A 14,780-nucleotide genomic window follows, 5' to 3' on the forward strand; every position below is an offset into this window, starting at 1 on the left:
TGGTGCCCAGGAACCTGAATGACTCCACTGCAGTCACAGTGCTGTCCATAATGGTGAGTGGAGGGAGAGCAGGGGGGTTCCTCCTGAAGTCCACTATCATCTCCACAGTTTTGAGCGTGTTGAGCTCCAGGTTGTTGAGACTGCACCAGACAGCCAGCTCTTTAGCCTCCTGTCTGTAAGCAGACTCGTCTCTGTCCTGAATGAGGCCGATGAGTGTGGTGTCGTCTGCAAACTTCAGGAGCTTGACAGAGGGGTCTTTAGACGTGCAGTCGTTGGTGTAGAGGGAGAAGAGCAGTGGGGAGAGAACACAACCCTGGGGGGCGCCAGTGCTGATTATACGGGTGCTGGATGTGAGTTTTCCCAGCCTCACTAGCTGCTGCCTGTCTGTCAGGAAGCTGTTGATCCACTGACAGACGGAGGTGGGCACGGAGAGCTGAGTTAATTTGGGCAGGAGGAGGTTTGGGATGATAGTGTTAAAAGCCGAGGGATGATAGTGTTAAAATTAGCGTTAAAATGTTGTCATACAACTTAATTGTATGACAAAATGTATAGGATAAGAGATTTAGATGTTTAGATGATTCATCTTTGATTTAATCTTTGGAAGAGCAGAAAGCAGGTGACAAAGAGATGATAAAACATCAGCACAAATTCAACAATTATTATTATACAAAAGCAAAGACAGCGGAAAATTTCTGCTTCACAACATCGTCTTTAAGTCCTTGAGATGGAGACATTCCCTTATCTCTGACTAACCTCTGAAGAAGATACGGCACACAACATAAGATTCAGTATAGTGTAGAATGAATATTAAGAACTGAGTAAACACAGAGAGAAAGATAAACCTGCACTGTAACTGATTTTTGTAATTTGAACAGTATTATACTGTACAGTAAGATACTGTAAAATGTGTATACAGTATTTTACTGTAAACCGCAAAGGATTATGGGAAAATATACGGTCACTACTGTATTTCCTCACTACTGTAAATCAATTTACAGTAGTGAACTTGCCCGCGAAAAACTGACCAATGGCAAGGGAGTTATTTTTTGACTGTTTGGTGGAAGTGGCTGTAAAAGGACAAAAGAGAAATGCACCTTAACTCGACGAAAGGTTAGTATATTATTTCTGTTTTATGCAAAACTGCGATATTTTAAGATGTTTTCACTTGTTAACAGCAAACTAACATTATTCATCGTGTAATTTTTCATGTCGGGAGTTGGAGCCTTTTTTTCTGACTGACGGCCGGAATGCCGCCAAACATGAAGTAATGTGTTTACTCTCTTGAAACCACACACATACAGTTGCTACTAAGAAACAAACCTTAAACAAACTTTTCAGATCCCTAAGATAGCATGTAAAACTTAGATTTGGGTGGGATTCAAAGGGTCACTTCCCGTTTAATTGAATCAGAATCACAAATGCTCATGCACTACAAATCATCTGCACTGTTCCCCAGCCAGCTGCTTGACTTACGATGTTTCTCTTTGCACATGTACAGGTTAGCTGTGTATAGGTACAGTGTTTATGTGAAGCATCCGTATAGTCTGTATTTTTTTAACTTATGTATAGGTACACCGTGGTCCTGTGAGGCACGACATTTCGTTCCACTGTATGTCCCCACATGCAGCAGAATGACAATAAAGCTCAACTTGACTTGACTTGAAAAGAAGATATTATTAATCCAAAAATAGAAAAACCTGAAATCTTCTGTTGTTACTCCTGAGTTTTCTGAGCACTGTTTCATCTCTGTTTTCTCTGATCTACTCTTCTGATCGTCTGCCATTTGATGCTGCTCTAAAATCCTGAATTTCATTGTCTGCATTACTCTTCACTTTCTGTACCTTTTCAATAGTGTAAAATCCTCCATTCTCTCTCATCATCTCATCTATAGTGTTCATCAGACTCTCTATCTGAACTCTGTTGTTCCACACTGCCTCTGATTCCAGCGCTTATTATCAATGACATGACTTGTCCACCAGCTCCTGTAAGCCTGAGTTTTCTCTCACAAACACTTCAATAGTTCAACCATCACGAAGATCATCACCGTGAGTGAAGAGAACAACTGCATACTTCAGAGCACCTTCTCCAAATGTTTCTGTGATTTTCTCCATTTCATCACAGCTGTATCTCCCAAGAAGACATGAGGACCTGGAGCCCCTTCTTTTAGAAGTTCTCAACAGCACTGAATATCTCAGCTCCTTATAGCAACATGTGTCCAAAAATCCAAGTGTGTTAAAATATGTGATGGTTCTGCCGTTGACTGTTGCTGTTGCAAAATCACTTCTAAGAGGCATTGAGCCTGGTTTTGTCTGAAATGCTTGTGGATCACACAATATAGTATTTCCTGTACAGCTTTTTCCAGCTCCTGTTTTGCCAAGAGAAACAATTTGTATAGTTTAAAAAGCAAAAAAACAGTTGTATTATAATACTATCACTCGTTTTATTTTACAGTACAGTTGTAATTTACATATCAGGAGTCATCTGTATTCATTGAATTTTGTTGATAAAAGGAAGACTGCTTAAATCCGTTATTGATCTTGATCTCATGAAATAACACGTATGTATGTCTATATTTGAATTTTTTTAATTTAACGTGTAGTACTTGATCTGTTTACTTGCATGTCATGTGACCATTAAACAACATCAGAGAAACATGTGAATGAGTTAATTTATTGAAATTATTTAATTTAAAATGTACTTCAAGTAAATATTTAACATCAAAGGGATTTGGCTAACAAAAAAAAAAAAAGTTTGGGAAGCCCTGATCTAATAAAATGTAAAGATCTAGATAAATAGATTCTATTTTAAAATGAATAAAATTATTATTTTTTTCACTTGAAGTCAACATCCTTTTCTTTGAGTTGCAATTCCATCTTAGTACTTTTTTTAAAACAAAAAATCCAAATCACAACAAAATAGTTTTGTATGAACACAATCATAAAATAAATGGACAATACTCTCATTTTCCTCTTTACAGAAAACATACTTCAAGTCACTTGCGTTCAGCTACGACAGACTGTCGCAAACGGGCTCTCAGAGTTCCTTACGACACATGTGTGGACTTCAGATGCCGTAAAGTGATTTGTCTCTACGCCACATGGGTAAGTGTGGAAGCGTGTTTCATCGCTTTGTTGAACAACGAAATGCTCCAATATTGTATATGTGTAACATTTATTAGACTACATGCCTGTCAGTAATTTAAAGCTACTCTATAAGCCACTACAGACGCGTAAATTGCCATTACTTGGTTCTTCGCGAGGTGTTATTCGGACACAAGATCTGCTCGCCACGGTTCTCCGATAAAAGCACATGTTTAACTTTTCAGCTTTTAGAGATACAGTATACGTTTGTTAAATCGGTAATCTAACAAAGCTAATTAACCATTTGCAGTCCAGTATGGAGGCCAAACCAAGAAAGAAGTCGTTTACGCCTAACGTTAGAGACGGGAAGAAACCATCATTCAAGCCAAAAGGTAACTTCTTTTTCATTCTTGTTTTTAATATTTAGCAGCAAGATCTCTAACTTGACCTCATTTTCAGGTTTGTATTTGTGATGGTAAAGGATCCACTTTCCAGCAGGGCTGTATTGACAAAATCTGTCCATTGATATATGCCTACAATGCATTAATAATATCTGTTTGCCTTTATTAGGTAAACCAGGAGGAAAACCTCAGGGCAAACGGCCATTCAAACCTCACAGCACAGACAAAGGAAAGACTTTTAAAAAATCAGGTGGAGATGGAGGACCACGGAAATTCAACAGAAAACCAGCAGATGGAAAGTTCGCAAAGAAGAGAAAACACCCAGGAAGCAAAGAGGACGGAGGTACAAATATCACAATAATGTCTCCTGAATTGCCTCATTTGGCCGTAGTTTTAATAGTGGATTGTGCAGTTTTGTGGTTTTTCAGGTATTGATTAATCAATAGCATTTTCTTTGACAGGCTCTGAAGGGAAGAAACCTAAATGGGGTGAATTCAAACAAAAAAAGAAAGAGTTGAAGCAGAATCGCCAGCAGAATGAGAAAAAAGAGAGTTACCAGATTGTCAGCAGAGCAAAGCAAGTGTGGGAAATTGTAAGACGGTAAGTGTTTGTTTATTGCATGTGAGAATTTTGTATATGTGTTTCTTCAGTTTTGAGCATTTTAAGCGCCTTTGACCCTGTAGAAAAATAAATAAGAATAAGCTGATAAAATACTAAACACTCAGCGGTTAAACATAAACAAATGTCATTTCCATCACATTTCAAATTACAGTTCATTCTGTGGTGGGAATTAATAAGACTAAATGCGTTCAATAAATAATAGTTATACACATTTAGCATCATTTGATAAAGAATTACAGCTTGATAGGAAATGATGCAGAATAGAAATATTGTTCATAAGTAACAAAGTTAGAAATGTTTGTTTTCTTAACACATCACATGACTAATTTCATCTGAAGCTTTTCCACTGACACTGTCCATTAATACAGTCTTTTTGGTAGCCAAGTTTTTACAGTAAATATTGAAATGGTTTATGTATATGGCACTTTGTGTAAAATATATGGTTTTTTTATTTTTCAAAAGTGTTAATAAACAAATGCATAAAACAAGACACTTAATGACAAAAAGAAGTTACAATAATTTAGTTTGAATAAATATCAAAGCAAAAGATGCCATCGCTTCTAACAAAAACAAAAATAATTCTAAAACAAATATCATACACTCTAAAAAATGCTGGGTTAAATGTAAAATGGGACAAACCCAGCTATTGGGTTGTTTTGACCCAGCGGTTTGGGTGTCAAAACAACCCAACAGCTGGGTCAACCCCCACCGCTGGGTCAAAACACCCCAACCGCTGGTTCAAAACAACCCCACCGCTGGGTCAAAACACCCCAACCGCTGGGTCAAAACACCCCAAACGCCGGGGTTATATTTAACCCAGCATTTTTTAGTGTAGGACAAAAAAAAGTGCAAAGTTTGCAGAAACACTCACACAGTGTGTTTTGTGGAAATACAGGAAAGACTGTGACAAGCAAAAAAGGGCCAAACTGATGAAAGAGCTACAGAATCTTGTGAAGGGCAAAATTAAAACAGTAAGTGAAGATTCTTTATTATGCTCTGAGTATTCACTGTTTGAAATGATCTTACAGTATTTTACTGTAAAACACTGTTGTGCTCGTCTTTCGCTAGATTGCATTTGCTCATGATTCCACACGAGTGCTGCAGTGTTTTATTCAGTTTGGCAATGATCAGCAGAGACGGGAGGTCTTCGATGAGCTCAAAGGTTGGTCATCTCATCAGTGCAATGAAACTGAAGTTATGTGAAGTGGTTGTCTCTCATCATCCTTCTCACCTGGATGTTTGTCTTTCTAGAGCACATAGTGGAGTTGAGCAAATCGAAATATGCTAGAAACATTGTGAAAAAGTTTCTAATGTATGGGTAAGTCACTTCCATATTTCAGCTAATTATAATGCAGTTATTCTGAAAAACATGGATTGAATCACGTTCTTCTCTAAAAGTGTTTGACTTCAGGCTTGATTCAGAATGATGAACATGTTTTTATGATCCAAAAACACTGATTTGTCCTGTAGGAGTAAAGAGCAGGTGGGGGCAGTGATGTCGGCTTTTAAGGGGAACGTCAGGCAGATGCTCAGGCACTCCGAGGCGTCTTCAGTAGTCGAGTACGCTTACAACGACAAGGCCGTCCTGTCCCAGAGACTCGTGCTCACCGAGGAGCTCTACGGAAACGCATTCCAAGTCTGCAAGGTACTCGAGCTCTGAGCTGCTGGACTCTTGGAAACTCTATTTCTGAAGTACATGGAAAGATCAGTGTGTTTGGTGTCCGCCGTGATGGTGAGAGCATTTTCTGTTTTTCAGTCCTCAGTTTGTCCAACGCTAGAGAAGGTTTTGGAAGCAAATCCAGAGAAATTAGAGGGCATCATAGATGAAATGAAGCAGATCCTCACACCAATGGCTCAGAAGTGAGTAACTTTTAAAGCCGGTATGACTGAAATCTTATACCACAATATGAGGAATTTTTAGGGCTGTCTACAGTAATTCATCTTTCAATTTCTTTTCATAATTGTCCTCAGTTTACTGGAGAATTTATTTAGAGGATTTTTCATCGGGGGGTGTGAAAGCCCTAGCAATTTTAGATCACTTCAGTTGTAAACATCACAACAATAGTTATTTTTGTAGGAAATCCTGCTGAAAAGTGGTTTATGTATTAAAAATGGAAATGTTACGGATCTGTTAATCCACTGGTTAATGTAATGAATTAATTACAAATTAACAAAATGTATTTTTATCTTTTTATATGACTTGATGAATTTAAAATGAACAATGATTTTTGCATCACTCGAAAAACAGCTTCACGTTATGTAACACCTGAATAAAAAACAAAAATTTTCATTAACTGAAATAAAGCTGAAATAAAATAAAGTATAACATAAATACAAATTATGAATAACAAATATGTTTCTTTGGAAGCCAACTGAAATAAAGTACTAAAATGACTAAAACTGAAAAAAAATAAATGTAAAGTTGAATAGAAATATTAAAAAAAGAAAAAAAACTTAAATGACAAGCACATTACTAAAATTAAAAAGAAAAGCTAAAGTAAAAAAAAGCAATAAGATCAAATTTACAATAATAATAAACACTCTGAAACTATATAATTAATAACACTAATAAAATAACTCTGGTCGCTCAACTCTACCAGCTAACAGTTTTTTTTTTTTTAACAGTATATACCATCCTGCCGCCCATCTGTACCTGTATGTGATGATACAGTCTCTTAGTACTTAATTTCTGAGTGTATTAATGCGTTACGCTCCCTCTACAGGGAGGCCGTCATCAAACATTCGTTGGTCCACAAAGTTTTTCTGGACTTCTTTGAGCACGCTCCAGCCAAACAGAGAACGGTGAGTGCTGTGACCAGCGACGACACCGCTCTGATTACTGCTGCTTGCTGTCTAATGTCTGTAGCGGTGTGTCCTTCAGGAGATGATCGAGTCCATCAGAGAGGCGGTCGTGTACATGGCTCACACACATGACGGAGCCAGAGTCACCATGCACTGCTTATGGCACGGCACACCCAAGGTTAGCACTCCTTTAGACACGTTATTTTAGACCATTCATGATCGTTAGCGTTTGCTGTTAGTGTGACGTGTTTTTGTCTTCTCTGTTTGTCTTTTTTTCAGGACCGAAAAGTTATAGTAAAAACGTTGAAATCATACATTGCAAAGTTTGCAATGGTAAGCTACCTTTCTTATCTGTACAGCACAAAGCAAAGTGGTCTTAATATTACAAAAAGTGGCTTTGTTTTCTTTAAGCAAATTATCATTACTGCTTTCATTAGATTTTCAGGGGGAAATATGACCTAGACATATAAATGACAGATTTCGTGAGATTCACCTAAATAATGCGCTGTAATTTTTCAGTCCATCAAATGTTTTAAGGCAGTAAAAATAAGATATATTTATGTATTTTCAGGGTGAATATGCTCATCTTGTACTATTGGCTGCATTCGATTGCATTGATGACACGAAGTTGGTTAAACAAATTATCATCTCAGTAAGTGCTCTTTACTTTTTTCTTTATTGGTTGGTGGTTTATATGTTATTTAGTATTATTAGGTTGGCTTGAAAAAGGGTTAGAATCATGCTAGAAACATGCTAGCGACATGGTAGTCATGTTACAAACATGCTAGCGACATGCTAGTAACTTGCTAATGCCAGTAATATGTTAACAGGCTAATCATGCTAGAAACATGTTATCAACATCTAATCTATCTAAATTTTCCAAATTTACAACTGCTTTAAAGGTGCAATGTGTAATATTTACATCGATCTATTGACAGAAATGCAATATAATGTACATAACTATGTTTTCAGAGGTGTATAAAGACCTTACTTAATGAACCGTTATGTTTTTATTACCTTAGATTGAGCAGTTTATATCTACATACACCGCGGGTCCCCTTACACCGCCGCCATGTTTCTACAGTAGCCCTGAACGGACAAACTGCTCTACACAGCGCGTTTCGTCACTTTGTTGTTCTTGCGAATAAAACACTGACACAATGATGAACAAGTACATTAATATTCGCAATAACATCGATTTATTAAATAATTAAGTAAATACAATTCCTTCATTTACCTTTGTTAAGAAATCTCATTGCTCTCTGCTGTCTTTACCGACGACATTTTAGTCTTGTTTCGGCCACCGTAGCTTCTCTAAAGGGAGGGGTGAGCGGGGGACTGAGCCGTTGGTTGCAATTCGCAAGCTCACCGCTAGATGCCGCTAAGATTTACACACTGCACCTTTAAACTTTCAGGCTAGGCTTTCTCAAGCCAACCTAAAGTTTGTCTTGACAAACTTTTTTTATCTAGTTATTATTATTATTTCTAATATTTGGATGATTTAAGACATTTTTTTGTCTTATTTTGCTCTCAGGAAATGGTTAGTTCCTTATCTGAAGTAATCGGCAATAAATATGGTAAAAAGGTGCTGCTTTACATGCTGAGCCCAAGAGACCCTGCCCATTTCTTACCTGAGATCATTCAGGTGCTTAAGAAAGGTGACGGCAATGCACACAGGTATGTCCTCTTTTCTATTGACATGTACTTCATTTGGGTCATAAGTGCCAACCGCAGCCCTACCATGGTGTCAGATGGAAAATAAAGGATGAAGAAGTGCACTATTAAGTATTTTCTCCTACAGTAAGAAGGATGTCGCGATCAGGAGGACGGAGCTGCTGGAGGCCGTGTCTCCTCCTCTGCTGAAGTACCTGTGTGAGAACGCTCAGTCTATGGTCATGGATAAAGCCTGTAGCGTGGCTGTGAGTGACATCCTGGGCGCCGCCATCGGAGATCTCAGACCTGCCATGGAGGCTGTGGCGGCTCTGGCAGCCGAACCCCTCATACCGGGAGGAGAAGATGGCCAGGTAACTCATCTACAGGTGTCTCACACCTAAGGCTGAAGATATCGGCAGTACTGTCAGTAATAGCAGTGTTAATGGGTTACTTTGGATCCACCATTCATTCATTCATTAATTAATTCAGTCAAGTTTATTTTTAAATAAGATTATCTTCATTTAAAAAATGCTGCATTCATGGCACAAAATGAGTTGTGTTATAAACTAACAATGAAAAATACTTTTAAAGCATTTGTTCATCTTAATTTCAAAATGTATTTTTATAAGACTTTAGGGGCCAGTTCTCACTATTAACTACTTGCTTATTAGCATGCATTATTAGTACTTATAAAGAACATATTAATGCATTATTCTGCATGACCATATTTTTGATATTTAATGGTCCAGAGTTAAACTAACAATAAACGGTTGTATTTTTATTATCTAGCAATAACAAAGATGAATGAATACTGAAGCAAATGTATTGCCCATTGTTAGGTAATGTTAGTTGATGCATTAACTAATGGGACTTTATTCGAAAGTCTTGCTATTTTATTTTTTTTGTAGAAATATAAAAAAAATTACAGGGTTTAAATTTTTTTTTTAAGATAATGGATTAATAATTGTGTTTCCTGTAGCTTCATATGGCAGAGCACCCCGCTGGTCATCTGGTGTTGAAATGGTTGATCGAGCAGGATGCTAAGATGAAGGAGGCAGAGAGAGAAGGCAAGTACAAAATGTCAAAGCTTGATGGGATTTTTGAGGATACTTTTGAATTTCCTTTTCTATTCATAGAAGTCATTTTCTTTATGTAAACTAATAAAAACAAATTGAGTAGTTTTCCAGTGCGAACAAATGTTTTACTGGCCTGTCCTGCCTTATTTTATTCCCCAGAGCATTTCTCCAGGATTCTTCTGGAGAAGGTGGGGTTGGAGAACCTCAAGACGTGGGCTTCAGTCAACCGTGGTGCCATTGTTCTTTGTTGGTAAGTTTATGACCTTCACAAATGAATGGATCTAAAAATAACAAAATACACTCCCTTTTATGCACGCTAGTAAGATAGAAAACTTGCTTTTGAATTGGTGGGTGTAAACATACCACAGCAGCCATTGTTCTGTGAGCGCTGGTTAAATACACTGAACACACACAGAAGAACATCTCTGTGCAGTCGTTCATGTTTAAAGCCCCTACTTTACAAAGCCTCCAAAAGCGCTTATCCTGTGACATCCCAAGCTCTCTATCGCAGCAAATTCGCTGCTTTTCCATCATGCTGTCTTTTAAAGCACGATTATTAGCTGGAGGAATTCCCTACAGTGAGCTTTAGGTTAAGCACATCTTCCACAGTCCTGCTTCATTATTCTCTGCTGTTGTCTGTATGCTAATAAAGGACTAAACTCTGGCTCCCAGCTGCCATTGAAGCAGACAAGCTCTTGAGTTACATGCCGCAAAGGATTATGGGTTCTTTCCACTCCCCGTCTCAGCCTCAGTCTTTGTGCATGACCTCTTATAATCTCCCTAAGACTTTAAGCAGTGAGAGATTTGTTTCTTTATATTTTTAGCCTGGACTGTTTGTTTATTCTGATGTAATTTTTCCCACCAAATATATTAAGAATTGAACCCCCTGCTGTATGCAGAGACATGTTTAACGTTTGAGTGGATCTGTGCATTGGCTGATTGTATTTGATTGAAGTTTCAGCTGCTTGGTTTTCATTGTGTTTCCACAGCCTTCTCCAAAGTGCAGATGAACGTGTTGCTGAAGAAGTGAAAGTTATGCTGAAATCCATCCTTCCTGAACTACAGAAGGTCCAGAACTCGAAAGGAGTTGAGGTTCTGCTTGAAAAACTGGCCTGATCTGCCAAATCAGTTTTGTTTTGTTAGTTTTTTTCTTTCCTTTGGATTTTTAATTGTGAATTTATATGCTGATGTATGTGAATACAGAACACACACTCACAAAAATACCTGAACCTGAGTTTTTATTTATTTTTTATTATTTTTCTTTTTAATCTCATGAAACCAATCAAGAAGATGTCCAGGTTGTATTTCACCTCGAAATTCATTGAAGACATTTTCATGAAAATTAAGCAAATGATGCAGTAATGTGGACAGAAATGCTATTAATGCATTATGTATTTTTTTTGTACAATTAATATATGCTGATTTAAAAAACTGTCAAAGACAAGGTGATTTAGCAGAAAATGTGCTTAATTTTTATTAAATTGCCAACATGCAATAAAATCATAACAGACATATGTTTATTTTTTTATCAATTTGTTTTCTTTAGATTTTTGGGGTGAAATACAATCCAGAGATTTCTATGTGAGATTTGTTCATAAAGTGTTGCAGCAAATTTCATGCAGATTCTGAATTACTTGTGAAGTATATTTTAGGTCAGCTTATATTTAAATAATAATAGAAATAATAAAATCTTTCTTTTTTTAAAAATAAAGATGTTAAAAGGGTAGTTTCAACTAAAAGTAAGAATTATAGACACAAAATATAAAAAGGTAGCTTTGAAAATGGAGGCATGTATGCATGCTTGAAAATGAATTTTGTTGCCCTACTCCCATCTGTCCTTGGGACTTCAATGATCCCCAAGGATTAATCTTTCAAGAATTATCAATGCCTGCATGAACTTGCTTTTCAGAGTAAATTACACTGTAGTTGTCTACGTTCTTAAGGATGTCACAATGGCCACCTTTTATTAAGTCAAGTTTGGGCAGGGTGTGTAATTGTCACATAACACCAAGCTATTGTAGTGAGGATGTCAGTTCTGAATTTCTTTTAAAGCACTGTAAGATTTTGCCAAATAACCCTGCCAATACAGAAGTTAATCTTATAGGAAATCTCTTTGCAATCTGTCCTGCTCAGAGTGCTTCCACTGGAAACCAGTTGATGTAAATCATAAATTGGCTTTTCTTGATTAAAATGTACACAAATGTCTATATAAAATTATATATAGATATAAAAAAAAAAAGTATTGAAGCCGAGCTTGTGCTCAGCCAGATGTTAAAACCTTCAACTGATTATTTGAAGCAGTGTTTGTCTACCCTGGATTACTTCCTTTTGTTTTAACATTGCCCATAGTATTAGCAATGGTTATTTTTAATGACATTGTAAACAAAAATTAAAAATTTTTTTTTACTGTTCCATAACATAATAGCAATAAACAAATGATCTCGTACAATTAAATTGTTGTGCCAAGGCAAGTATTTATTAATGGCATCCTTGTTAGAGCAGCCTAAATGCGTTGATTCGTTAAAAAAAAAAAATTCCTTTTGTTTATAGTACAAAAGTTCCTCAATATGCATGTATCCAGCAGCACAAAAGCAAGCAGTGGCTAATTTGTTAGAAGACAGTTACTTAATTGGTCTGGTTGGTTTGAATTTTTTGAAAAGAAGACCAAGTCCATAATTAAAAAATCAGTCCGTTGGTGGAAAGAGTAGGTCATCACATGGCAACCTAAAAACATTCTGAAAACTTCTTTGCAGCCCTTTTCACAAACCTCACTTTCCCGCAATTCTTCAAAGAGGAGGTGTATTCATAGGCTTTCAGCTTTGAATAGTAGTCTGAGAATTTATTGAACAGGATGGAGATTGGCATGCCGTTGAGAATGATTCCAAATGAGATGCACGCAAATGCAAAAATCCTGCCCAGAGGAGTCTCTGGAAACATGTCGCCATAGCCCACAGTGGAGATGCTCACCTGTGGAAGAAATGCATGAGGAATACTTGAGTGTGCCAGTAAAATGACTAATGACCCACAATCTTCTGAGACTTAAAAAAAAATAAGTCACAGATTCTGAAAATACCAAAAAAGGTCCCTCTACAGATAAATAGTTAAGAAGAGCATTATGGGATTACACAGTTGGCAAGCGACACATTGACGATAGATGCAGTACTCCACTTGGACTTATCACAGATGTGAGGAAGCATTTGATAGCATTATAGCAGAAAGACACCAGGTAGTGTGGCTCTGTCAGTACTTTACAGAAAGAGAAAAGTATCATATTACAATTTTTTTGGACATGTACCATGTATATACAAGCATAATCATAATAATTAGAAGTTCATGGAGCGCCATGCACATCCCACAGTATAAAGGTAATCATCCAGTACCATGGTGTATGTACTAAAGCATCACTGCATTATCACCTGATACAATCGCTTTACCATAGTACCACAGTACTACTTATACCAGGAATAAACTTGAAAAAACATGTACTTACAGCTGCCCACCACCATGCATGTGGAATACTGGTGAAGTTTGTTTGATGCACATCATGCTCTACGGTAAACACCATGGCAGAGAAGGTGAAAATTCCCATCGCGATGAAGAGGAAAAGAAGTGGGACAGCCCACTTGTTGGTAACATTGCCGGAGCGTGAAGCCGAAGGCTCGAAGTCCAGTCGAGTGACGTGCTAGTTTTAGGATACGAAATATCCTCATGAGACGCATGATGCGGAGAACTTGCTCCAATTTACCCACCCGTCCTACAGTCTCGATATCGCTACCATGTTTCCCATAGTCTTCATTCTCGAAACACTCTAGGGCAATCTGAAGCTATAATGGAAGGATTGCAATCAGGCCAACAGCATTCAGCATGCTCCTTCCAAAGTGTTTGAGATCAGGTGTGGACACAAGCCGGAGCAGATATTCCATGGTAAAAAACGCAATGCAGAAAGTCTCAACATGCTCGCAGTAGGTCTTCCCACTCAGCTGACCGGTGGTCGTTGTATACTGCATTCCCTCTACCGTATTGAGAGTCATAGCCACGAGTGATACCAGCACGAAGAAACTGGATGCTACTGCCATGAGCTTGGCTGTGACTGAAGAGAATGGCTTCTCCATCATGTTCCAAATGAGGAAACGTGTATGACCGAAAGCCATATCCTGAAATAAGTCCTCGTGCTCCTCCGTTTCCACCTCTGCCTCGAGTTCCCGTTGTACCTTCAGCTGTTCATTGAGTTCATCTTGCTGTTCCTCGAATGAAATGCGGCAGCAGCGATGGGTGTTCTTGATACGAACACCCCAGAAGTTGATCTCCTCCAAAAAATTGCGTGGGCACAATTCATCTTTGATCCAGAGAACTCCAGTCCTATAGAAGTTGAAGAAGTTGTGGAAGATGTCTGGATCCCTGTCAAAGAAAAACTCATTGTTCTGGACAGTGTAATCATCACAGAGGTTAAGTTTCCTGTTGTGGTCAGTATACGTTGCTAGTCGTCCAATTCTTGTCTTGGGATATTTTGCTGCTACCCTGTAAGAGATCTGGTAGACCTTGCCTCCAACATTGATGTTCAGCATGTAGTTTGTAGTCAGAGAGGACAGTTTACTAGGAGTCGACATCCTCTTCTTCATCATCATACTCTGCATAGATGTCATATATATCCTTTCTTAATTCCTGCATTGAATTCCATGGTTTTACCCAGTTGTGTTGACTGAAAGGAAGCTCAGAGTCCTCTGGATCCTTGGGAGCAGGGACTGTGACCCCAAGTTTATAGTTGGGGAAAAGGCTTTGCCTCCTGCCTTTAAGCTTGATCATGGTGCCAGCGTGCTCTCAGCCTGGCAGATGCACAGGTTACTGGGGGTGTAGATGCCTCTAATACCTCTGAGTCAGACCCCTGAGCAACTGCAGGAAGCAGCACCGACTAATGTTGCTGACAAGAGAGGATCTGAGTGCTTAAAGGTTTAAATACTATGATCCTCTCCCAGACTCTCTCTCTACCAACCCTGATGTCTTTCATTGCCGTACATTCACCAACCTCCAACAGAATACGAGGATATTACACCATCTGGCTTGTAAACCACAGCAACAGTGCTTCTCAACTCTGGTCCAGAGGACCCACTGCGCTGCAAATTTTGAATGTCTGTCTTATCTGACACACT

At 38.1% G+C, this 14,780-nt stretch overlaps 1 protein-coding gene and 1 pseudogene across 2 annotated transcripts; one reads left to right on the forward strand and one right to left on the reverse strand.

Moving 5' to 3' along the window:
- Positions 1 to 2,991: 2,991 nt before the first annotated feature.
- On the forward strand, positions 2,992 to 10,820 carry LOC107705054 (pumilio homolog 3). Of its 2 annotated transcripts, none has more exons than XM_016508180.1 (18): positions 2,992 to 3,101; positions 3,391 to 3,464; positions 3,649 to 3,824; positions 3,943 to 4,081; positions 4,998 to 5,073; positions 5,171 to 5,264; positions 5,354 to 5,420; positions 5,573 to 5,747; positions 5,859 to 5,962; positions 6,826 to 6,904; positions 6,984 to 7,082; positions 7,184 to 7,237; positions 7,476 to 7,556; positions 8,439 to 8,581; positions 8,706 to 8,928; positions 9,537 to 9,624; positions 9,793 to 9,883; positions 10,623 to 10,820. In XM_016508180.1, the coding sequence occupies exons 2-18, from the start codon at positions 3,397 to 3,399 to the stop codon at positions 10,747 to 10,749; spliced, it is 1,884 nt and encodes a 627-aa protein (XP_016363666.1). In that variant the 5' UTR covers positions 2,992 to 3,101; positions 3,391 to 3,396; the 3' UTR covers positions 10,750 to 10,820. The 2 variants fall into 2 exon arrangements, with proteins under 2 accessions (XP_016363666.1, XP_016363665.1); XM_016508179.1 differs by having other exon boundaries at positions 3,001 to 3,101; positions 3,391 to 3,472; positions 3,651 to 3,824.
- A 28-nt stretch (positions 10,821 to 10,848) lies between these two features.
- On the reverse strand, positions 10,849 to 14,455 carry LOC107705056 (potassium voltage-gated channel subfamily V member 2-like; annotated as a pseudogene).
- Between the last annotated feature and the right edge of the window lie 325 nt (positions 14,456 to 14,780).

Source organism: Sinocyclocheilus anshuiensis, unplaced genomic scaffold, assembly GCF_001515605.1.
Source record: "Sinocyclocheilus anshuiensis isolate Anshui unplaced genomic scaffold, SAMN03320099.WGS_v1.1 scaffold95, whole genome shotgun sequence".
In the NCBI taxonomy this organism is placed as follows: Eukaryota; Metazoa; Chordata; class Actinopteri; order Cypriniformes; family Cyprinidae; genus Sinocyclocheilus; species Sinocyclocheilus anshuiensis.